Source organism: Phacochoerus africanus, chromosome 9 (genome assembly GCF_016906955.1).
Source record: "Phacochoerus africanus isolate WHEZ1 chromosome 9, ROS_Pafr_v1, whole genome shotgun sequence".
Classification (NCBI taxonomy): Eukaryota; Metazoa; Chordata; class Mammalia; order Artiodactyla; family Suidae; genus Phacochoerus; species Phacochoerus africanus.
In genome coordinates this window covers 113,228,889-113,253,357 of record NC_062552.1, presented here as the reverse complement: position 1 = coordinate 113,253,357, position 24,469 = coordinate 113,228,889, and the positions used below count along the sequence as shown (strand labels likewise).

General features: G+C 38.1%; 1 protein-coding gene across 1 annotated transcript in view; it reads left to right on the top strand.

Annotated features, from left to right (window-relative positions):
- The window catches only part of EML5 (EMAP like 5), a 197,929-nt gene that overhangs the window by 98,805 nt on the left and 74,655 nt on the right, over positions 1–24,469 (top strand). The window contains exons 15-21 of the mRNA XM_047797659.1: positions 8,325–8,430; positions 10,174–10,267; positions 11,986–12,086; positions 17,392–17,594; positions 18,217–18,328; positions 19,414–19,541; positions 22,493–22,634. Of these exons, the coding sequence (XP_047653615.1) occupies positions 8,325–8,430; positions 10,174–10,267; positions 11,986–12,086; positions 17,392–17,594; positions 18,217–18,328; positions 19,414–19,541; positions 22,493–22,634 (886 nt within the window). The remainder of the gene's footprint in view (positions 1–8,324; positions 8,431–10,173; positions 10,268–11,985; positions 12,087–17,391; positions 17,595–18,216; positions 18,329–19,413; positions 19,542–22,492; positions 22,635–24,469) is intronic.

Below are 24,469 nucleotides of genomic sequence, written 5' to 3'. Positions count from 1 at the left end.
TACGATTTTTATTTTCCTATTTCTTCTTGATTCAGTTTTGGTGGGCTGTATATTTCTAGAAAGTTGTCCATTTCTTCTAGATTGTTAAATTTGTTGGCATATGATTGTTCATAGTATTTTCTTATGTTTTTTTGTATTTCTGCAGGATCCTTTGAGATTTCTCCTTTTTTATTTCTTATTTTGCTTGTTTGGGTTCTCTCTTCTTTTTGGTGAGTCTGGCCAGAGGTTTGTCAGTTTTGTTTACCCTTTCAAAGAACTAGCTCTTGGTTTTATTGCTTTTTTTTTCTCTTTTTTTTCAATCCTCTTTTTCTCTTTTCTTTTTGTGTTTTCAGGCCAAAGCATGTGGAAGTTCTGAGGTTAGGGGTCGAATTGGAGCTGTAGCTGCCAGCCTACACCACAGCCACAGCAAACACTACATTTGAGTCACATCTGTGACCTACACCAGAGCTCATGGCAGTGTCAAATCCTTAACCCACTGAGCAGACCCAGGGGTCAAACCCCCATCCTCATGGAGACTAATTGGATTTGTTACCACTGAGCTATAGCAGGAACTCTGTATCTCTATTTTATTGATTTCCTCTCTAATCGTTATGATTTCCTTCCTTCTGCTGAATTTAGGTTTTGTTTGTGCTTCTTTTTCTAATTTTTTAGGTGGTAGTTTCAGTTGTTGATCTGGGATTTTTCTTCTTTTTTGAGGAAGGCCTGTATCCCCATGAACTTGCCTCTAAGAAGTGCTTTTGTGGCATCCCATACATTTTGAGTGGTTGTATTTTCATTGTCATTTGTCAGGGGTTTTTTGTTTTTTTTTTTTTGTGTGTGTGTTTTTGCCATTTCTTGGGCCTTTCCCTTGGCATATGGAGGTTCCCAGGCTAGGGGTCTAATCGGAGCCATAGCCACCAGCCTACGCCAGAGCCACAGCAACGTGGGATCCGAGCCACGTCTGCAACCTACACCACAGCTCATGGCAATGCCGGATCCTTAACCCACTGAGCAAGGCCAGGGACTGAACCCGCAACCTCATGGTTCCTAGTCGGTTTCGTTAACCACTGGACCATGACGGGAACTCCTCAAGGTATTTTTTATTTCCCTTTTGATTTCCTCGTTGACACATTGGTTTTTTAGTAGCATGTTGTTTTGTTTCCATGTAGTCAGTTTTTTCTCATTTCTTTTCCTGTGGTCGATTTCTAGTTTCATGCCATTGTGATCAGGAGAAGATGCTTGAAATAGTTTCTATACTCTTAAATTTGTTGGGGTTAGTTTTGTGCCCCAGTATGTGATCAATCCTTGAGAATGTTCCATGTGCACTTGAAAAGAATGTATTTTCTGGGTTTTTTGGATGTAATTTCCTAAAAATATCAGTGAAGTCTAACTGTTCTATTGTGACATTTAGGATTTCTGTTGCTTTATTGATTTTCTGTCTGGAGGATCTGTCCATTGATGTGAGTGGGATGTTAAAATCGCCTACTATTATTGCATTCCCATCAGCTTTTCCTTTTATGTCTATTAGTATTTGTTGCATGTATTTGGGTGCTCCTATATTAGGGATGTATATACTGACAAGTATAATATCCTTTTCTTTTCTTTTCTTTTCGTTTCGTTTTTTTTAGGGCTGCACCCTCAGCATATGGAGGTTCCAGGCTAAGGGTCCAGTCATAACTATAGCTGCTGGCCTACACCACGGCAATGCCAGATCTGTGTCTGCAACCTACACCACAGCTCACGGCAATACTAGATCCTGATCAAGGCCAGGGATCAAACCCGTGTCCTCATGGATACTAGTCAGGTTTGTTAACCACTGAGCCAGAACAGGAACTCCTATGTATTCTTCTTGAATGGATCCTTTTATCGTTAAATAGTGTCTTTCTTTGTCTTTTTTATGCCTTTGTTTTTTTTGTTTGTTTTGTTTTTTTGTTTTTTTGGGTTTTTTTTGTCTTTTTGCCATTTCTTGGGCCGTTCCCACAGCATATGGAGGTTCCCAGGCTAGGGGCCAGCTGACATCAGAGCCACAGCAATGAGGGATTGGAGCCATGTCTGTGACCTACACCACAGCTCACAGCAACGCCGGATCATTAACCTACTGAGCAAGGCCAGGGATCGAACCCGCAACCTCATGGTTCCTAGTCGGATTCGTTAACCACTGTGCCACAACGGGAACTCCAAACAGATAACACTTTCCTTTTTTTTTTTTTTGGTCTATTTTAGGGCCACACCCAAGACATATGGAGGTTTCCAGGCTAGGGGTCAGATCGGAGATATAGCCACTGGCCTACACCACAGCCACAGCAATGCCAGATCTGAGCCACATCTGTGACCTATACCACAACTCACAGCAATGCTGGACCCTTAACCTACTGAGCGAGGCCAGGGATCAAACCTGCGTCCTCGTGGATACTAGTCAGATTTGTTTCCACTGAGCCGTGATGGGAACTGGCCTTTGTTTTAAAGTCTATTTTGTCTGATATGAGTATTGTAACTCCTGCTTTCCTGTCTTTTCCATTTGCATAAGTATGTTTTTCCTTCCACTCACTTTCAATTTGTATGTGTACTTTGCCATAAAGTGAGTCTCTTGTAGGTGCCATATTGTAGGCTCTTGTTTTTTTACCCATTATGCCTCTCTGTGTCTTTTGATTGGGACATTCAGTCCATTGATATTTAAGATAAGTATTGATAAATATGTATATTGCCATTATAAACCTTGTTTTCTGGTTGTTTCTATGTGTCTCCTTTTCTCTCTTTTTTTTTTGGTTAGACGATTTCCTTTTATTTTATGCTTGTGTCCTCTTCTCTTTAGTTCTTATAAATGTATTGTTTGGTTTTGATTTGTGGTTGCCCTGTTTTTCAAGTATGTTAACTCCTTCCTATATTCACTTGCTTTAGCCCGATAGTCATATAGGTTCAAACACATTCTCATATATATGTTTTCTAACTTTCCTTCCTCACATTTTATGATTTTGATGTCCTGTTTTACATCTTCATTTTTATCCTTTTGCTCTCTCTTGTGTTTATCATTGCTTTTACAAATAGGTTTTTTTTTCCTTTTAGATCTGTATACTGGCTTAGTTAAGTGATTACTTTCCAGTTGTGATTTCCTCCATTCTATATCTTCTTACTTCTTTCCTATTTAGAGGAGACCCTTCAGTATGTCTTTTAGAATGGGTTTCGTATTGCTGTATTCTCTTAGTTTCTACTTGTTTAGAGAACATCTTTATTTCTCCTTCTATGTTAAATGAGAATCTTGGTGGGTAGAGTATGCTAGGCTGCAAATTTTTCCCTTTAAGACCTTTGACTACATCCTGCCACTCTCTTCTGGACAGCAGTGTTTCTGTAGAGAAATCAGCTGATAGCCTTAGGTTGTTCCCTTACAATTAACTCTTTGTCTTTCTCCTGCTGCCTTTAGAATCCTCTCCTTACCCTTAACTTTTGCCATTTTATTATACGTCTTGGTGTGGGTCTGTTTGGGTTCATCTTGTCTCGGACCCTCTGTGCTTCCTGTATCTTGATATCTGTTTCCATTAGATTTGGAAATTTTTAGCTATAATTTCTTCAGATGTATTTTCAATCCTCTTTTTCTTCACCTTCTGGAATCCCTATTATGCATAGATTGGCCTGCTTTATTTTATGCCATAGATCTCTGAGAGTGTTTTCATGTTTTTTCATTTGGTTTTCTGTCTGCTGTCCTGATTGGGTCATTTCCATTATTCTATCTTCATTTATTCTTTCCTCTGCATTATTCATTCTGCTTTTCAATGCCTTTAATTCAGCTCACATCTCTGTAAAAGAATTTCCTAATTTTTCTTGGTTCCTCCCTATATTTTCTAGTTCCTTTCTAGAGTAATCTTCATTACTGTTCTTATCTGCTCTTAATTACATCATTATTTTCACTATCTCCTTATTGAACTCAGGGTCTGTTAGACTACAGAGGTCTGTTTCATTGTTTGCTCCTTCAGGGGAATTCTCCTGTTCTTTTAACTGGGAATGGTTCTTGATCTTCTTCATTTTGTTTATATTTTTCTTATTCTGTGAGTTTAGGGAAAACAATTACTATAGTCTTAGAGGGCTATTTATATGGAAGAATGCCCCTGGGTACTTTGTGATGGCTACTTATTTTTGTCTTGGCTGCTGCTTTTGGTTTGGATGCTTGCTGTCTCTTTCCTCAGTGTGCAGGCTGTTTTCCCATTGATAGGGGGCGTGTTGGTGTAAGGCTTGTGCTTGCTTCCAAGAAGACAGAGGCAGTGGGCAGGGCCTGTAGTCAGTGCCTGGTTGCTAGGCCTTTGACAGTGGCAAGGACCCTTGGGAGGTGGCACAGGCTGCTCCTGGTTGCAGGGCCCTGGGAAGTTATAGTGACCCTCATTGAGGTATAGGTGGAACCCAGAGCTTTTGTCAGTGGCAACAGCAGGGCATGTGCACTCCCAGAGGAGTGAGGGCAATGGGTGGTTGCAGTGCCCTCCTCTGCCATGACTCCAGAGGTGACCCGGGCTGTAGGTGACACCTGTTCCTGTTTCCCTGGTGGTGGTGGGCCATGCCTACCTTTGGAGTCTGAGATGCCTGGGGCAGTTTCCCCCTGCGCATGCAAGAGGCACTCTGCCTCCTGAGAGTGCACACATGTGCAGAGAAAGATATTCCTATGGAAGTTCCTCCCCTCTTCCTCTCTCCCTCGCCAGCAGTGGTGCCTTGCTTCTCCTATAGGCCCAAACCTCCTCCTGTGTTCCCTCAGCTGTGATGCTTCACTCCCCAGCCTATGGCACACTGCTCCCTCACCCCTCAGGCTGCCTCCCCAAAGCCAACCCTAGTCCTCTTCCTGGAACTGACCTCTGAAGCCTGAGTCTCGGCACCCAGCCTCTGCCTGAGTATCTCAGGTTGTGGGGTCCGAAGGCAGTGGTGCTGATGGTCTGTGTAGCACCCTTTCTGTTTTGCCCTGCTCAGTCTGGCTGCTGCACTTTTCTCTGAGGCTTTGAGGGTCTTCCTCCATGACCGTGGCCTCCTGGGATGTAGATTCTTTTCTTCTCTCACAGCTCCCTCTCAGGAGTATTGTTCCCATCCTGATTTCTTTTCTTCTTTTTTCTCTTCTCTCTCTTTTTTCCTTTTGTTCTACCCAGTTATGTGGAGGGTTTCTTTTTCTTTTTAAAGATTAAAGTTTTCTGCCAGCATTCTATAGATGTTATATGCCAGTCATTCTACATGTAGATGGGTTTTTTGGGTTTTTTTGATGTGTTTGTAGGAGAAGGTGAGCACCACGTGTTATTCCTCTGCCATCTTAATCCCACCCCTCCTAGTTTCTTAAAGTATATTTATTTTATCTCCCCTCACTTCTATGAGCGTGAAACCATTTCCCCCAGTTTATAAGTGAGGAAGTTTAGGTCTAAGGAAATTAGATAATTTTCTCAAAGATCTCTTAGCTAATAATTGATAAAGCCTAAAGCCCTTAGTCTGTCTGCCTTTAAACACTATCTAAGTATACCTTCTAGGATGTATTGAGGATGAGCGTGGCTGTCTTGCATCATCCTATATAGCTTCCCTGAAAAGAGAGAAAACTCTTCCGCTCCTCTTTCTCCCATCTCCCTCCCTCTCTTTGTGCCTCTCCTCCATCTTTCTTTTTCTCTTTCTTTTCCTTCCCTCCTTTTCTCCCTCCTTTCTCCATTCATAAAACGTTGCTGGGTACCAGGAAATATGCTGGGAATATAAATGTAACATTTCGCCATGGTAAATCATTTATACTCAGGGGCAGAGAGGAGACAAACATGCAAGAAAATTATGATACAAGGGCTTCTTACCTTGGCACTATTGATATTTGGGACCAGAAAATTCTTTGTTATAAGGATAATTGCATTTTTGTGTACAATACACTCCTGTGCATTGTAGGATGTTTAGCAGCATCCCTGGCCTCTATGCACTAGATGCCAGTAACACTACCCATCTCAGATGTGACAACCAAAAGTGTCTCCAAATAGTATGAAATGTTGCCTGAGAACCACTAATGTAGAGATATATTTATTATTTTTTATTATTTTATTATTATTATTATAAAAATTTAAAAATAAAAATATATTTTAAAATTTTATAAGTTAAAAAAAGAGAGAGAGAGAGAGATTTAAAGTCTTCTTGGAATGTAATAAGGGACTGATTAATTGTCCCTCATGGAATCAGGGAAACCCTCATAGAGATGATGACATTTGAGTTAAGTAGTTACCTCCCTCTGATGGGAGGTTTTGGAAAGTGTTCTAAGTGCGTTATATAATGTTTAGCAGTGAGACAGAAAAAAAATAAATAAATAAAACAGTTTGTTTTAAGAACTTTGAGCAGGCCAGAGTACTCAAATCTTAGCGTACATGATGGATATTAGTGGAAGAACTAATTAAATGGGTTGCCAGGGCCCCTAGGGGCATCATTTACCTTCACCTTTAGTTTAAATAAACGGTTCCTCTTAAAAAACAATTATGGGAGTTCCCAGTTGCCTAGCAGGTTAAGGATCCGATGTTGTCACTGCTGTGCCATGGGTTCAGTCCCTGGCCTGGGAACTTCCACATGCTGTTGGTATAGCAAACAAAAACAACAACAAACAAACAAAACCCAGAAATGCACAATTTATATACCCATTGTACTATATAGAAAGGAGTTTGGACATTATTTCATTACTAGTGAAGTGAAAGCAATGTAAAAACTGGTCGTTTACTCCATGATTCTGGAATTTTAGGGAATTCAGGCCGTATTAAATTAAAAGTCAGTATACCCAGAAGACATCCCTGGATACCCAAGAAGGGGAGATAAAACCTGACTTCTTCTCATCCTAGGTTTTATCCAATAATCTAACAAAAAGACAGCTTAACAAGAGAAAAACAGAAAGTGTATTAATAGGTCTGATTCATATCACCTATGAAAACCTAAACCAAATATAACTCAACACGGTGGTTTGGAGTTCCAGCTTATATAGAAAACAGTATATCTGTAGAGAAATCAAAGGAAACCAGTTAATGACTTAGTGAAACATTGACTGATTGCAATGTTTTTTATATCTTTATATAAAACCAATCTCAAAATCAATGATAATTAGCATCTATATTAGTTACTTCAAGATGTATCTTTATAGACAGAGTTATTGTTTCTTCTTATCTGCATAAAGACAATGATTACTTGAGTCTAAAGGAATAATTAAGAATTGAGTTTTGTGAATCTGACTAGGAACCATGAGGTTTTAGGTTCAATCCCTGGCCTCGCTCAGTGAGTTAAGGATCCAGCATTGCCATGAGCTGTGACGTAGGCCGGCAGCTACAGCTCCTATTAGACCCCTAGCCTGGAACCTCCACACACCGCAGGTGCAGCCCTAAAAAGACAAAAGACAAAAAACTCAGTGGAAACAAATCTTACTAGCATCCATGAGGACGAAGGTTTGATTTCTGGCCTCACTCAGTGGGTTAAGGATCCAGTGTTGCTGTGAGTTGTATAGGTTGCAGACACAGCTTGGATCCTGTGTTGCTGTGACTGTGGCTGGCGGCTACAGCTCTGATTCGGCCCCTATGGTAACCTTCATATGCCATGGGTATGGTCCTAAAAAAAAAAGGAATTAAGTTTTGTTAAACTGCTTGGTGCTTTAACACCTCTGTATCTTTTTTTTTTTTTTTTCTTTTTGCCCACACTCACAGCATTTGAAAGTTCCCAGGGCACAGACTGAATCTAAGCCACAGCTTCAACCTTCTCAACAGCTGCAGCAATGCCCAATCCTTAACCCAGACAACACTGGATCCTTAACCTGCCATGCCACAGTGGGAACTCCAGCCCTTCTGTTCTTTGTTTACACCATTATCCTAGCCTAGAATTTGCTTGCTTGCTTCTTTTTTTTAATCTTCTCTTTTTAAGACCTATACTTTTTGAAGGCCCAGGTCAAGTGTCATCTCTCCTGTGAAGGTTTTCTCTGCAGCCTTTTCATCCTCATTAAGCATGTATTACTAGGTGTTCTTAGGTAACTGAAAATATCTTGTATCCCAGTAAGTTTGCAAAATTTATTTGACTGTCTTAGTGCTCATTGTACCTAGCATAGTAATACTACAAAATAATAGATGTTCAGTAAACATTATCTTTAATGATGAAGCATAGGATAAGATTTAGGAGCCAAATTGTTCTAGAAACAATGAGCCTAGTCTCATTAGTTTTACCACAAATGTAAGGGGAAAAATGATCACATATACAGTCTGCTTCATAATTTTTATTTGATAAATGTCTATAGCAAACAAGACAAAGGCTGTAAAGTCTTCTGTTTTATTTATTTTCTTTTATAGATGTGAAAACAAATGACTTAATTGTATAAAATGACTTTTATAATTCTGTTTTAGGTAGGTAGGGATCCCACAATTCACATATGGGATACGGAGACCATTAAACCATTGTCGATATTAAAGGGCTACCACCAATATGGTGTCTGTGCTGTTGATTTCTCAGGTAAGGCAGTTTTCTATCTCAGTAAGAATGATCAGAATGCAGAGGCAATCCATAACACTTTAGTCTAAATCAATATTGCCCAAACTTGTCATTTAAAGACGACCTCACAGTTTTTATCAAATGTGGATATGTTGTCCTAACCAGTCAAGGCTATGAAAGTGTGAGTTTGCTAGCTGGTTTATAATTATACTTTAATAAGTATAATTTTTAATACCCACTATTATGAAGATATTTCTATTAAAATAAAAGATGTTTTATCTAAATAACCTCTGAAACCATGTCAGTTACATCTAGTGGTATGTATCTCCCACTTCAGACAAACCCTGATCTCAATATTTTACAGCAACAGAGTAAACTTTGAAAATGTTTAAGGTGAAAGCTAGGACAAAAAGAGGTGAGAACGGAAATATTTGTTTTATAACATTTCTATGAAGTGACAATCCCAAGCTATCTTTTCAAAATAATTTCAAATCATGTTAACTCTTTGTTACACATTTAAAAGTTTAACAGCTACAGATAGATTTACAATGAAAGCCAGGGTGTGGGTTAGGAATGGGGAGGAATACCAGTAACAGAGAATTTTATATTAAGAAACAATAAATTTAGGAGTTCCCGTTATGGCTCAGAGGAAATGAACCTGACTAGCATCCATGAGGACACAGGTTCGATCCCTGACCTCACTCAGTGGGTTAACGACCCAGTGTTGCCGTGGCTGTGGTGTAGGCCAGTGGCTACACTTCCAATTCAACCCCTAGCCTGGGAACCTCCATAAGCTGTGAGTGCAGCCCTAAAAAGAAAAACAGTAAATATATGCTTTCTGCTGCTTTGACTGCAGAGATAGTTATAGTAGAGTTTGGGGGTGGGGGGGAATGTATATACACATACGAGGATCTGCCAAAGGTCAAGAAACTGGCAAACAAAGGGAGTCAACAAGAAAAATACCACTGGTAGCAATAATGAACTAATTGAGGTTTGCAAAAAGTGTGGCAGAATAGCAAACATTTTATTATAGATTGAGCCTTTATAATCTATAAATACATGCACAGCTGCCAGTGTGACTGACTTATCTCAATAATTTGTCTAATAATCATTACTTATTGCTTGATAGTGGTAATAACTAAAATAATTGACCTTCACTAAAAGCAGTCACATTAGGAGTTCCCTGGTGGCCTAGCAGGTTAAGGACCTGGCATTGTCACTGCTATGGCTCTGTTCACTGCCATGGTGCGGGTTTGCTCCCTGGCCTAGGAACTTCCACACACCACGGGCATGGCCAAAACAAAGAAACAGTCACATCAACAGTAATATGTAATTGTAACCTATGTCTTTTTCTATGACTTGCTTTTCATAATCCCTATAACTTCTTAAATCACAGCAGAGTTCCTATGGTGAATTTCATTGGCATGTATCATTTCTCTGTCCTCCTCTCTTAGTTTTTTCTTTCCTTCTCAGCTTTTAAGTCTCTTTTTTCCACTTTTCATATCTTCTTCCTTTCCCCCATCTCAAGCTGCTGGATAGATGAGGTGAATGAAATCAGAGAAAATGTCAGCAGATAGGCTTAGATGTGTAGAGAGACTATTCTTCCCTCTTCTTATAAATTTTGGGGTTTTTTTAAATAGCTGTATGCATGCCTAACATTAAAAATTGTTTTATAAAATTTTAAATATGGTTCTGTGGTATCAGATTATGTACTGTTTTTTATCTTCTGAATGTTAATTGTTAATCTCTCATTAATTTTCATAGCGGATGGGAAACGTTTGGTTTCAGTTGGAATAGATGATAGCCACACCATTGTGCTGTGGGACTGGAAAAAAGGAGAGAAACTTTCACTAGCAAGGTGAGAAAAAATTTTGATATCTCATTGGCAAAATGCTGAAATTACTTTGGACTTAAAATTTTTTACAGTTATAATATTTTTGAAATCAAGCAAACATGCAACTTTTTGTTGCTGCCATCCTTATTACCATCAAATAAATAGCATAATCAATGTAAAAATACAAATGATTTCAGGATTCATTTGTAGGTTTAGCCCTTGTGAACATACTTTTTTATGTGACTATAATATGATAATGGAAGGAGCTATTATTTAAATCTCTATTTATAGGTAGAATGAATGCTGCCATAATATAAGCTATTCTGTAGTTATTGAAAAGATGATAAAATATTCGTATTAGATATTTGAGTGAAGGAAGATACATAAATACATATATCACAAAGAAGCTATAGATTATTTTTATTTTATCCATTATAATTTTCATTTTCTAAATTTTCTACAGTGAGCACCGTTATTTTTATAGTAGTACAAATGTTAACAATTGCTTTTACCACTCAGCCATAAAAAAGAACAAAGTAATGCCATTTGCAGCAACACAGATGCAACTAGAGAGTCTCATACTAAGTGAAGTAAGTCAGAAAGTAAAGGACATATACCACATGGTATCACTTATATGTGGAATCTAAAATATGGCACAGATGATCCTATCTATGAAACAGAAACACATCACAGACATGGAGGGCAGACGTGGTTGCTGAGAGGGAGGAGGTGGGATGGACAGGGAGTTTGGGGTTAGTAGGTGCAAACTGTTACATTTAGAGTGGATAAGCAATGAGGTCTTTCTGTACAGCATGGGCAACTACATCCAGTCTCTTGGGGTAGAACACAATGGAAGATAGTATGAGAAAAAGAATGTATATGTATGACTGGGTCACTATGCTGTGTAGCAGAAATTAACATAACACTGCAAGTCAGCTATACTCTAATTTTAAAAAGTATTAAAAGTGTTTAAAAAAAAAACAGTTGCTTTAAAGGAGGAAATAGTCAACAGTGTCAGAGACTCATTTTTTTAACTTTCTCTTCATTAAAGTGAGACATAAAAGCACTTTTAAAATATAAATAAATGCTTTTTAACCAAATAAAAGATGGTTTAAGAGGAATTTGGGGCATTCCCATTGTTGCTCAGAGGTAATGAAACTGACTAGTATCCATGAGGACGTGGGTTCAATCCCTGAACTCACTCAGTGGGTTAAGGATCCAGTGTTGCTGTGAGCTATGGTCTAAGTTGCAGACGTGGCTCAGATCTGGCATTGCTGTGGCTGTGGTGTAGGCCAGCAGCTACATCTCCAACTCGATCCCTAGCCTGGCAACTTCCATATACCACAGGTACGGCCCTAAAAAATACAAAAAAAAAAAAAAAAAGAGGAATTTGGATGACTTGGAAAGGCTATATTAAGCAGTAACAGAGTATTATAAAACAAATGTTTTAACCCATTCATGCCACAAATGGCCCTCTCAATGTATAGTACTGAAGTAGGTGCTATCCAAAAGAGGGCTAATCTTCACTGTCCCAATATTTTAAGATGCTCTTGAGAAGAGTTAATAAATTAAAATAATGACAAAATAACGAATGTCAGTGTTTACAGAGCCCAAACCTGAGAGACAAGTGAGCCAAGCTTTTAGTAATGGGTATGGTAATCAAGATAGGGTATGGATGAGGCAACAGATTATTACAGAAGAGATTTGTCTTCAGAGTTAAAACATTTTGGTATTTATTTCAGAGGAAGTAAAGATAAGATTTTTGTTGTAAAGATGAACCCGTACGTGCCTGATAAATTAATTACAGCCGGAATTAAACACATGAAATTTTGGCGTAGAGCAGGTAAGGAAGTGCTTCTTTTTGCTCCTTTGAAACTTAAGAAACTATTACTTGTAAAAGTGATGTGGCTAAGTGCAATGTGGTCTCCTAGATTGGATCCTAGAGCAGAAAAGACATTAGTTGAAAAATAGGAGAAATCCGAGTGAAGTCTGGAGTTCAGTTAATAGTAATGCGTCAAATGTTTTTTTTTAGTTTTAACAGCTAGTCTATCGTATTGTAAAATGTTAATGTTATAGGGAACTGGGCGGGCAAGGAGTATATGAAAACACTGTTATCTTTGCATTTTTATGAAAATCTAAAGTTATCCAAAATGAAAGGTTTTTTTTTTTTCAAATAATTCACAGTTGTCTTGGTACCTTGCAAACAAATGTTAAGATTTATTTTTTCATCCTTTATTGGCTGTGTTGATGTGGTATTCCTATTTGCAAAAGGATTTAACTTATGAGATTAATCGAGTGATGTCCAGATTTCCTTCTCTTAAAGACATGTTTTTTAGTCTAAACTGAAAATAAAAAATTGTGTCAAAATTTTTATGTGCTATAAAATGATGCAGAAGTGGAATGATATATTATTTTAATCATTTAATAATATAGTTACTGTGGAAAAAGTTCCCATTTTAAAATTAAAAGTCTCTTGGAGTTACCGTCGTGGCGCAGTGGTTAATGAATCCAACTACGAACCACAAGGTTGCAGGTTTGATCTCTGGCCTTACTCAGTGGGTTAAGGATCCGGCATTGCCATGAGCTGTGGTGTAGGTTGCAGACACGGCTCAGATCCCGAGTTGCCATGGCTGTGGTGTAGGCTGGTGGCTACAGCTCCAATTAGACCCCCAGCCTGGGCATCTCCATATGCCGCAGGAGCGGCCCTAGAAAAGGCTAAAGACAAAATAAATAAATAAATGAATAAAATTAAATTAAAAGTCTCTTTTTGTATAGAATAGTATACTTATAAATTCCACCAATTTAACAAAGTCTCAGTACACTTAAACCTTTCAAATAAAATACATAGATATAGAGAGAAGTGAAACATAGTTAGAAGAGAATAAGCTTAGTGAGGATATTTCCCAAGTTGAATTAACTTTCAGATTTTAAACTACCCAGGACAGAGTCAATTTTCAGACTAAGATTTAATACTTTTTCACAAACTCAAGAGACCATAGTATGTAGACATTTACCAAGTAAAAAGAAGTATCTTCACATTGGTAATTTTTATTCCCATACATTTAAACAAAACTTTTGAATGTCTTAATCACTTAAAATTGCAGATATCCAGCAAGTAATCCTTATTACTATTGCTGCATTAAAAAAAACTATAAATTTGTTTGAAGTAAGACACTTTAAAAAAGTAAATAGCCTTGAAATGAAAAGATTGTCAATTGAATAACTTTTTTTCCTTAAGTTTGATTAGACACATAGGAAACCCGAAGTTAAACCATAAAAGGATAAATGTTAAGACTTTGGGCCACTTCAGTCTTCCTCACTTTGGGAGTTCTGATCATAGGGTTCACTAGTCAACTGGGAAATAAGTAACCATTTTATTAATCTAATAAATGCCATCTGTCTAGCCCTCTAAATGCATAGCTTTATGTAAAACTAAGTTAAAGATTACTTAGGACTGAGACTAAAAGGGAGGTTCTTCCTCCTAGCCCAGATCTAGGCTTTGAGAATTCCAAGTTACAAATAATTAGCCTCTCCTCTAAGGAATTTGAACTCTCTTCCGTGGCTGGTGGGTCAGGAGCCACTGAAAGTTTTTCAATACAACGATAATATGACCTTATACAATATGAACCAGTTATGTTGTGTGTATCAGAAAACTCAGTAATGATTATCTAAACTAGAGGTGGAAAACTCTGAAAAGGGTTAAACAGTAAAGTTTTAGACTTTCCAGACCCAAGGACAAAATGGAGACTATTATATAGATACTTACAGAACAAGAGAGAAAACTGCTGCACTGCTTTACTCACTTTGCACCCAGTTGCCTTTAACTGGTGACGTTCCCTCCAAGATCAGCTCTGCAGTGATTGGGACTGACAGGTTGGGCTGGAGAGACCATAGTCAGCTTCACTCTGCCCTAGTGACACATCGATCATACTGTGTTGTTTCCTCCTGAAAAGTGCTGCCTTATCAACTTGGGCAGATGGCCAGAGGCAGAACAGCTCCTAGACTGTGATTTCATTGCTGGGTGCCCAGCAGTGGCCATTAGCGAAGTCCTCAGGGTGTAGATGGTGACCAGCTCAGGCCCTGGGCAGCTGCTGGGTGGCAGCCAAAAGTCAAGGAGGCAGGCTGTGGGAGCAGAGAAGGAAACTGACGTCACCACCACAGCTCTGCTCCAGTGGGCACCATACAAAAACAGTGATGGCAGGATTTGGCCTGCAGCCTATAGTTTGCTGACCCTGCTTTGGATGGATATTCTGTGCTCTGGTGAAAGCCAATCCCTCCACTTGTGTGCTGGATCCCATCTCTCACCTGTTCGAGGATATCACTCCAACTTTGCTTCCTTTTCTCCCCTGTACCATCAGTTTTCCCTCTCTACCAACTCATTCCCTTAAGCATAAAATCGTGATCTTATTTCTTGATCTTAAATAAATAAAACCAAACAAAACCCCTCTTTCAGCTCTATCCTTCAGTTGCTAATCAATTTCTCTTCTTACCTATGCACTGAAACACCACACAGTTGTGTACACTTTGAATTTACAGTTTATCTTATTATTTTGAGAGGAGTCTAATTTTCCTCCCTCAGTGCTTGCAAGTTCATTAACAACTCTGGCTGCCATGTTAAGAAAAGACAGTATTGTGAATACATTTGGAACATGACTACTTTTCATTATCTTCCATCTACCCCAGGCCCGTGCCACCCTTATCATTTGCCCAGATGATTAAAATAACCTTCTAACTCTTTTCATCCCTGCCACTATTCAAATTACTCTCAACTCAGAAATCAGAATGAACTTGGTAATAAATGATGTGCCAAATCTTGTCTTCCACCACCCAGATGCTTTTCATCTCATGAAAAGATAAAAAACATTTACCTTCTTTGTTACTCCATTTTGGCCTCCCTAGTTGTTCTTTGAAGATTCTTGTTAGGTTCCTGCATTGGGGGCTTTGTGTTTGCTGATCCCTCTGTTTTAGTTCTTTTTCTTTTTTTCTCTTTATGACCACACCTGTGGCATATGGAAGTTCCTGGCCAGGGGTCAACTTGGAGCTGCACCTGCTGGCCTAAGCCACAGTCACGGCAACATTGGATCCAAGCCACATCTGCAACCTACACCACAGCTTGCAACAACACTGGATCCTTAACCCACTGAGCAAGGCCAGGGATGGAACCCACATGCTCATGGACACCACATTGGGTTCTTAACCCACTGAGCCACAATAGGAACTCCTGATCCCTCTGTCTTGAGCATTCTTTTTGTGTGGCTTGCTCTTCCTACCTCCTTTGGGTCTTCGTGTATAGATACCAGCTTCTCAGTGAGGCCTTTCTTAATCACCCTTCTTAAAATGAGCCCCTCTTATTTCTTACCTCCCTTGTGTGTTTACATTCTCTCCATAGCACCCATTATTGTCTAATATGCTGCACATTTTATCTATTTGTCATGTTTATTGACAGTCTTTTACCCAGAAGCTCCATAAAAGCAGGGAATTTTGTTGTCTTGTCTCTTGTTCAGAACTCTACTCCCTCTCCCTTGAATTGTGCATAGCGTATGTATTTCTTGGGGACATGGGCAAAAGATATCAATAGGTAATGAAGGACTAATAAAAATAGGAAATTATAATAAAGCTCATTGATAATTAGAGAAATGCAAATTAAAACCACAATACAATTCATTTGGTATTTCACACCTCCCAGTCTGATAATATCAAGTGTTCCTGAAAGGCGGGAACCCACAGGAAGTCCTTTTATTGTTAATGGGAGTATACATTGGGTATCATCTTTGGAGAACAATTTGGCAAGAGATGATACCTCTCATCCATATGCATTTCCTTTTGCACATACACTATTGCCATTCCTCTTGCACTTTTTTTTTCTTTTTTGTCTCTTTGCCTTTTCTAGGGCCGCTTCCCACGGCATATGGAGGTTCCCAGGCTAGGGGTCCAATCGGATCTGTAGCTGCCGGCCTACGCCAGAGCCACAACAACGTGGGATCCTAGTCATGTTTGCAACCTACACCACAGCTCACGGCAACGCTGGATCCTTAACACACTGAGCAAGGGCAGGGATTGAACCTGCAACATCTTGGTTCCTAGTCGGATTTGTTAACCACTGCGCCACGACAGGAACTCCTCCTCTTGCACTTTTATAGAAGAAGCCCTGGCAAGAATGTTTAGCAGCATCGTTTCAATAGCAACATCTTGGAAGCCACTTTATTAAGTCCCCACTGATAGGAAAAAATTATATTTATATAATGGAAAGCTACATCGTTTTGAAAATGAGTTTTCTAGAAGTACAAATCCATATGTATAAAACTCTACCACACGGAGTTCCCGTCGTGGTGCAGTGGAAATGAATCCAACTAGGAACCATGAGGTTGTGGGTTCAATCTCTGGCCTTGCTCAGTGTGTTAAGGATCTGGCATTGCTGTGAGCTGTGGTGTAGGTTGCAGACACGGCTGGGATCTGGCGTTGCCATGACTCTGGCGTAGGCTGGTGGCAACAGCTCCAATTAGACCCCTAGCCTGAGAACCTCCATATGCCACGGGTACAGCACTAAAATTTTTTATCTTTTTATTTATTTTAACCACTAATTGTTGGTTAAAAAACCAAGATGCACGAGAATACATACAGGATGGTATTTGTAAAAAATTTTAAACAGGAAAAATAATATGACATATTACCTAAGAATTCATAAATAAGTAGTAAAATATATGTAAAGGAATGTGTGAGAATAATATCACATTCAGAATAGTAGAGGGTGAAGAAGGGAGATGGGATGGCATACATTTTTGGTTGTTTTAGTAATTTTATGTAAGTTGATAATTGATATAGAAGAGTTTATTGTATTGCTTTTGTTACTTTTTGTATTAAATATGTCAATATAATTTTTTTAATTAGTCAAAAGACTGATTAAAACTGACTTAGCATATATTTTCGTTTATCCAAAAAGCTATGGCCGAAAAGCAGCCGTGGGTGTGGCCGCCTCAGCCAAGCAAAGTGCTGCCCAAGTCACTGACTGAGAGACCTGTATTTTTTTCCTTAACTCTTATCGTTATGTCTTTCTCTTTAAGCAAGAACAACAGTAGAAAAGAAATGTTATTGCTTTATACTTTGTACATTTTGAAAGTGGTACTTTCATAATATTTTTTATGAACCAGGGGGAGGATTGATTGGAAGAAAAGGCTACGTAGGCACACTGGGGAAAAATGACACAATGATGTGTGCAGTGTATGGATGGACTGAAGAGATGGCTTTTTCTGGAACATCCACAGGAGACGTGTGTATCTGGAGAGATGTCTTTCTTGTAAAAACAGTTAAAGCACATGATGGGCCAGTGTTCAGTATGCATGCATTGGAGAAAGTAAGTAACCTAATGATATTTTGTTAAACTTAAGCTGAACATGGAGTGCAGAACATTTCACAAGTAAAGGAACACTACCTTTCTACTTGGCTGAGCTACCCAATAAAACTCTGTGAGCTGGAGTCTTCCTGACTGTATTTTCTTCCTCTATGCAAACTCTTTAACACAGAGTGAAATAGGTCTGCTGTAAAAAAAAAAAAAAAAAATTAGCTTTATATTTATTAATCACTTAATATGTGTCAAAAATTGTTTGAGTACTTTATATATAATCCCTGTATCCTATGAGGTAGCTACTATTATTATCCTCTCCTTTTAAAGGATGGGATTATGAAGACTCTGGGAGAATATATGTTAACTTGCTGAAAGTAGTAGAGCTACTCTGTGATTCCAAACTGTGTTTTAAATCTTATCCTAAAAGTAGAATGTTTAGTGTCGATGTAAATTTTTTTTTGCAGATTCTTTGTTCATGTTTAAAAAACGTCATGGATTCTTATGCTAATTTGTGTTCTTTCAGACTGTAACTTCTGGCTATAAATGTTCTTTCCTCTAGCATTTTTCAGTATAAAATATTATTTTTTATAACATTTAGATCTTTATTAACTTAAACCTTTTGCTTTCATAGGGATTTGTAACTGGAGGAAAAGACGGGGTGGTAGCTCTTTGGGATGACTCTTTTGAAAGATGTCTAAAGACCTATGCTATAAAAAGAGCTGCTTTGGCCCCAGGATCAAAAGGTGACTTGAGATTTAATTTATTTTGTAGGAAAAAAAGATTAATTGCTCATTAACATGGGTGATCACTGAGATGGGACACTTGGAATGTATTTTTCCTTCTATACTAGATAGGCATCAGAGTTCTATAAGAGAAGCCATTTAACTGGATGCCAGAATTATTGCTGTCCCTTCAAAATCTCTTTTCAGTGATACACATAGTAAAATATAAACAAATGCAAGATTATTAATAATTAATTTCTAACATTTTTAATTCTTCAAAGAAAATTGCCTTGTTAAGTATCACATTTACCTCCAGTCAGGGATTTGTTTTCAAACTTGGCCTTTTGTTTCACCTGGTGTTTTTTGACTCTCCCTCTCTAGCCTTGCAGGCTCTTTCTTCTTCCTTTGTCTTTTCTCTCAGTGTATTACTGCACTCTGTCACACCATCTCTGACCTCCAGGCCTTTCTTTGTGCTTTCACTTTGGCCTAGAGTTTTCCCTTTCTCCTCCCTCCTGCTTCCTCCAGTTACTTGACTATATACTCGTTTTTCAGATCTCAGTCATTATTTCGTCTAGAGTGATTTTTTCCTCTCCCATACCTCCCCCCAAAAAGGTTAAATTCCCCTTTTGTTCCTTTTTAAATATGTTCTCACATTGGATCTGTTTTCTTCACTGTATGCTCTGTGAGGACAGGAGCTTGACTCTATCACATTTACCAGTATACCTCTGAAGCCTACCTGGAGCACAGTAAACATAATTAATCTTAATGAATTGAATTAAAATTTCTAACCAGAATATTGTACATGTTCTAAGAGGATCAGGAGATGGATAAGGGGCAAATGTAAAAGGAAAAGAAACAGTTGTCAGACGGTAGTAGGGGATGTGGGATTATATAGAACCATAGAAATGTAGTATGTAAGTGGTACTTTTGAGATTAACAGAGTGAGTGATCTGGGGAAATGTGGTGCATTTATTAGAGTACTTAAAGTATAGGAGGAAGCAACTTTGTAATATGATTTGCATTGTCAAAATAGCATCATTGGCAATATATACCGCTTTGTAGTCTAGTAACTTCATACCTAGAGAACATCTCCATTTAACGCTTAGGTCTTCTCTTGGAAGATAACCCATCTATACGTGCGATATCATTAGGACATGGTCATATTTTAGTTGGCACAAAGAATGGTGAAATACTCGAAGTGGATAAAAGTGGCCCAATAACGCTTCTGGTCCAGGTAATTTTAAATTTTTAATGTTCATTTTTTCTCCTTTGTATAAATTGATTCAATACATACGAGCCAAAAGTTGGCAGTGGTGAAAAATGTTAAATTAATTAGGGAAATATTTGTTAGTGTTAATATTTATAAGGAGTTTTAAATGTAATTATAACTGAGTAGATGCAGTAAGTAAATATGCATGCTATTGTGTGGAATATTTGCCAGTATTTTCAGTACTTTCTTACTGCAAAACATGGAACCAATAGAAAGAAAAGCCAGTTGTAACTAATCTAATACAGTCCATTTATTTCATATTTAATTTTATTTTTTTGAAGTATATTGTTGAACCCAAGGCATTTGTTTTTCTATGAAACTCTTCAGTTTAGTTCATTTTTTCTCAAGTTTATCACATAGAAAAGTTAAAAAAAGAATGTATACTAAAATTTTATTACTGAAAATATTTATCAGTGAAGATATGTTAAAAGTCCAGAAGTAAAAAGAATTGTGTAGTAGAAATATAAAATGTAACAGCAGGATTAGCTCTTCTTTAACATTTCCATCAGGAATGTTGTATCAATTTTTTAGGTTTGTGTTTCCTATGTTTATTATGTTTTCCATACTATAAAACATGGCAGGTGAGGTAGATCTATCCTAATGAAAAATTGTCCTCATCCATCTTTGTACAGGAATACTTTCTGGATTCACTTTTTACCCTGCAAAAGAATTATCTTCTTTCTTAATACAGACTGATTTCTTCTCCAACCCCCACTTCACTCTTATATACTAAAGATCACATATAGATGAGAACACTGCATATGCTTTAATGTTAATGTATTATCCTGATATAATGTAAATTTGTAAGCAAGTAACAAAACATTTTTTATTAAATTAACTGTCAAACTTTCGTGTCTTACTTTTTAATTTCAGCATCATGATAATCCTTTTAAGTAAAAAGGTGACAGAGTTGTGTTAATGTTTTTATGATCTCTGGGAAAATATTAACACAAATACATTTTTTTTATGGCCACACACATGGCATGTGGAAGTTCTGAGGCTGAGGATTGAATCCAAGCTGCATCTTGTGACCTACATCTCAGCTACGGCAGTGCTGGATCCTTTAACCCACTGTGCAGATCTGAACCAGAGCCACTGCAGTCAGATTCTTAACCCACTGTGCTACAGCAGGAACTCTAACACAAATACACTTTTACAGATGAATCCATAGATGGACCTATTCAAAAACACAGACAACTTCATAATTGTGAGAAAAGATTTTTATAAGTCATAAATGACATCCTATTACTTTTTGATATTTATTATAGAAGGTTTAAGATTTTCAAATATTTACTGTCTCCTAAATATCAGGAACAAGACAAGGATAGCAGATATCACCATTATTGTCCAAAATTGTATATAAGGTCTTAGCCAATCCAGTAAAACAAAACAAGACAAAGAAGGTATAAGTGTTGGAAACAAATGAGTAACACTAGATGGATGTCAGTATTGGCAGATATTATAACCCTATGCCTTGCATATTCAAGAGAATAAACTAAAAAATTGTTAGAACTAATTAAGGAGTCCTATAAAATGTACATATACAAAATCACCATATAGAAGTATTTCCGCATATTAGCAATGACCAGTTAGAAAATGACACAAAAATGATACTCACAAAGAAAACTGTATAGTAACCAGAAATAAATATGGCTAAAAATATGCAATACTCATATTAAGAAAATGATAACAGGAGTTCCCCTTGTGGCTCAGTGGTTAATGAATCCAACTAGGAAGCATGAGGTTGCGGGTTCGGTCCCTGGCCTTGCTTAGTGGGTTAAGGATCCAGCATTGCCATGAGCTGTGGTGTAGGTTGCAGATGCAGATTGGATCCTGAGTTGCTGTGGCTCTGGCGTAGGCTGGCGGCTGCAGTTCTGATTAGACCCCTAGCTTGGGAACCTCCATATGCCCCTGGGGTGCAGCCCTAGAAAAGGTAAAAAAACAAACAAAAAAAAAAGTATATGATAACATTTAATAAGGACATAAAAGATCTCAGTAAGTTAAAAATTTGGTATGATCATAATCCAAATCCTAATGAAATTTTTCACAAATTCTGGAAAGATTTTTTTTTTATTCATGTAGAAGAGAAACTGTATTCAAAAATAGTTAAGAAATTTTTGAGAAACTCTCCATGCTAGGAATAAAGATAATATAAAACTATAGTAATTAAAAGTGTGAGAAGTGAGAATGTATGAACACAACAGAAGTACATTCATATATATATACCCTGCAGAAAACCCCCATATACAACAGTGTAGCAGCAGTATTTATGCATCAGTCTGGAAACTCTAGTGCCTCTTAACAATATTAAATCTTCTGATCCATGAACATGGGATCTTTCTATTTATTTAGATCTTTAGCTTTTTCAGCAATGTTTTATAATTTTCATGTCAGTGAGTTGGGATGAGGAAGAAAAGGAGTAAGTCTTGGTTTAGATAGAAAAACTTTTACAGTTCTTAATGAAATTTAGCAGATTTTCTTGAGTAAATGTTTCTTCATTTGTTGTAGCTCCTTGAAACAATTTCCAGAGACTTAATTTTTTTTTAATGATTTCCACCAGTTTCACTGATGAGCAGGTCTGTAGCACTCCTTGCTCTATCATGCAGGAAGTCCCTTCTGTATGGCAATTATTAACATTTCAGGGCAACCAATTCCTGTTTTTCCACCCAGTAAATGCCATACAGTTTTGAAGCTAACTTCAATGGTAATTTGATTATATTGAAACTGTGATGAAAAGTTGTTACAAAGGTATTTTAAGGTGTTTTCAAAAAATAAAGAGAAAACTTATTAGGTTTATCTATTATTCATTAGCCTGTCATTATCATGTATTATTGAACGTTGTCTTTAACTACAAATATTTGTCTAACTACAGATACCTTTAGGTTAAATTGATCTTAACTATGTTTTCTTCATAGGGGCATATGGAAGGAGAAGTATGGGGTTTGGCAACACATCCTTATCTGCCCATCTGTGCTACTGTAAGTGATGATAAAACTTTAAGAATATGGGATCTCTCTCCTAGTCATTGTATGTTGGCTGTCCGGAAACTGAAAAAGGGTAAGTGGCTCTCAGATTTGAGTGTAAATTGTCACAATTTTCTAACCTTTACAAATGTAAGACAGTGATAGTAGGTATATAAAAAAAGAGTTCAGTTCCCTTTTGTGGCTCAGCAGGTTGAGGAACCAACATTGTCTCTGTGAGGTTGCTGGTTTGATCTCTGGCCTCGTTCAGTGGGTTAAGGATCTGGTATTGCCATAAGCGGTGGTGTAGGTCACAGATGTGGCTCAGATCTGGTGTGGCTGTGGTTGTGGCATAGGCTTCAGCTGTAGCTCCAATTTGACCCCTGGCCTGGGAACTTCCATGTGCTGCAGGTGCTGCTGTAAAAAAAAGAAAAAAAATAAGACTTTAAATATTTATTCTGTGTCCACTTGATGATCCTATGTAAAGAAAATTAATTATACTTAGTCTTTGCCTTATGAAACTTCCTATGATCATGCCTATCCTGAGCCAGTTTTCAGTATCATTTTGGGAAAAGAATATAGGAAGGAAGCAGAAGCTAAGTTTTCTACCGTCTTTGACTATGGATTATATGTAATTCAAAACTGGAAACTAAGAAGGCCTTACCTTAAAAGGGGAGGATATTTTAGTATGAAACAGAATGGAGCATATCTGTAGGAGGCAAATGAGGCTACCCCGTCAATACAGAACGACAAGTGCTTCTTCAGTTGTTGGAACAAGGCTGTTACTGTTAGACCAGATGAGGATATACAGATAGCTTCAAACTTCTTAGAAGAGTGGCAGGGAATGTTATAGCATGGGGATATTGTAGGAGTACTCTGAAATAGTTGGAAATTGAGACTGTAAGAAATGGGATAGAATGAGCTGATGAAGGAAAGAATTGCCTAGCAATAGAAAGGTCAAGTTTAAATTAGGTAACATGTTGCAATTCAGTCAGTTGATTTATTTTTACTTCCTACTATTGACTTAAAAGTTGAGTCTATTCTTATCTTCTAGGATTATTGTTAAATATTTAATATAGATACTTAACCAAAAACCTGAAGTTAATCAGAATCCCTAGAACACTTGAACTCCAGTCACGGTCTTTCTCTTTTTTTTTTTTTTAAAGTTATTGATGTCCAGCATTTTCATTCTCTGGTGTGTGTGTGTGTGTGTGTGTATGTATGTATGTGTGTATGTTGTTTTCCTTTGGGTTCTTTTTTTTTCTTGGAAACTAGAGAGAATTATCTGTGATTTTGTACTTGAACTGTCTTTCTTTCTTTCCTTTTTTTTTTTGGTCTTTTTTTTTTTTTTTTTTGCTATTTCTTGGGCCGCGGGGGAGGTTCCCAGGCTAGGGGCTGAATCGGAGCTGTAGCACCGGCCTACGCCAGAGCCACAGCAACGCGGGATCCGAGCCGCATCTGCAACCTACACCACAGCTCACGGCAACGCCGGATCGTTAACCCACTGAGCAAGGGCAGGGACCGAACCCGCAACCTCATGGTTCCTAGTCGGATTCGTTAACCACTGTGCCACGACGGGAACTCCCTTTTTTTGGTCTTTTGAGGGCTGCACTTGCAGCATGTAGAAGTTCCCAGGCTACAAGTCAAATCAGAGCTGCAACTGCCAGGCTACACCACAGCCATACCAAGGCAGAATCCAAGCCACATCTGTGACCTACACCACAGCCCACAGCAACACCAGATCCTTAACCCCACTGAGCGAGGCCAGGGATGGAACCCGCATCTTCATGGATACTAGTTAGATTTGTTACCACTGAGCCTCTACCACAGCCACAGCTGAGCCCTGTGCTTGTGAACTTTCCATGTAAACGGTTATAATAAGATTCCAAAATCACAGTCACACCTCTTTGTGTACAGAAAACCACTGTGCCA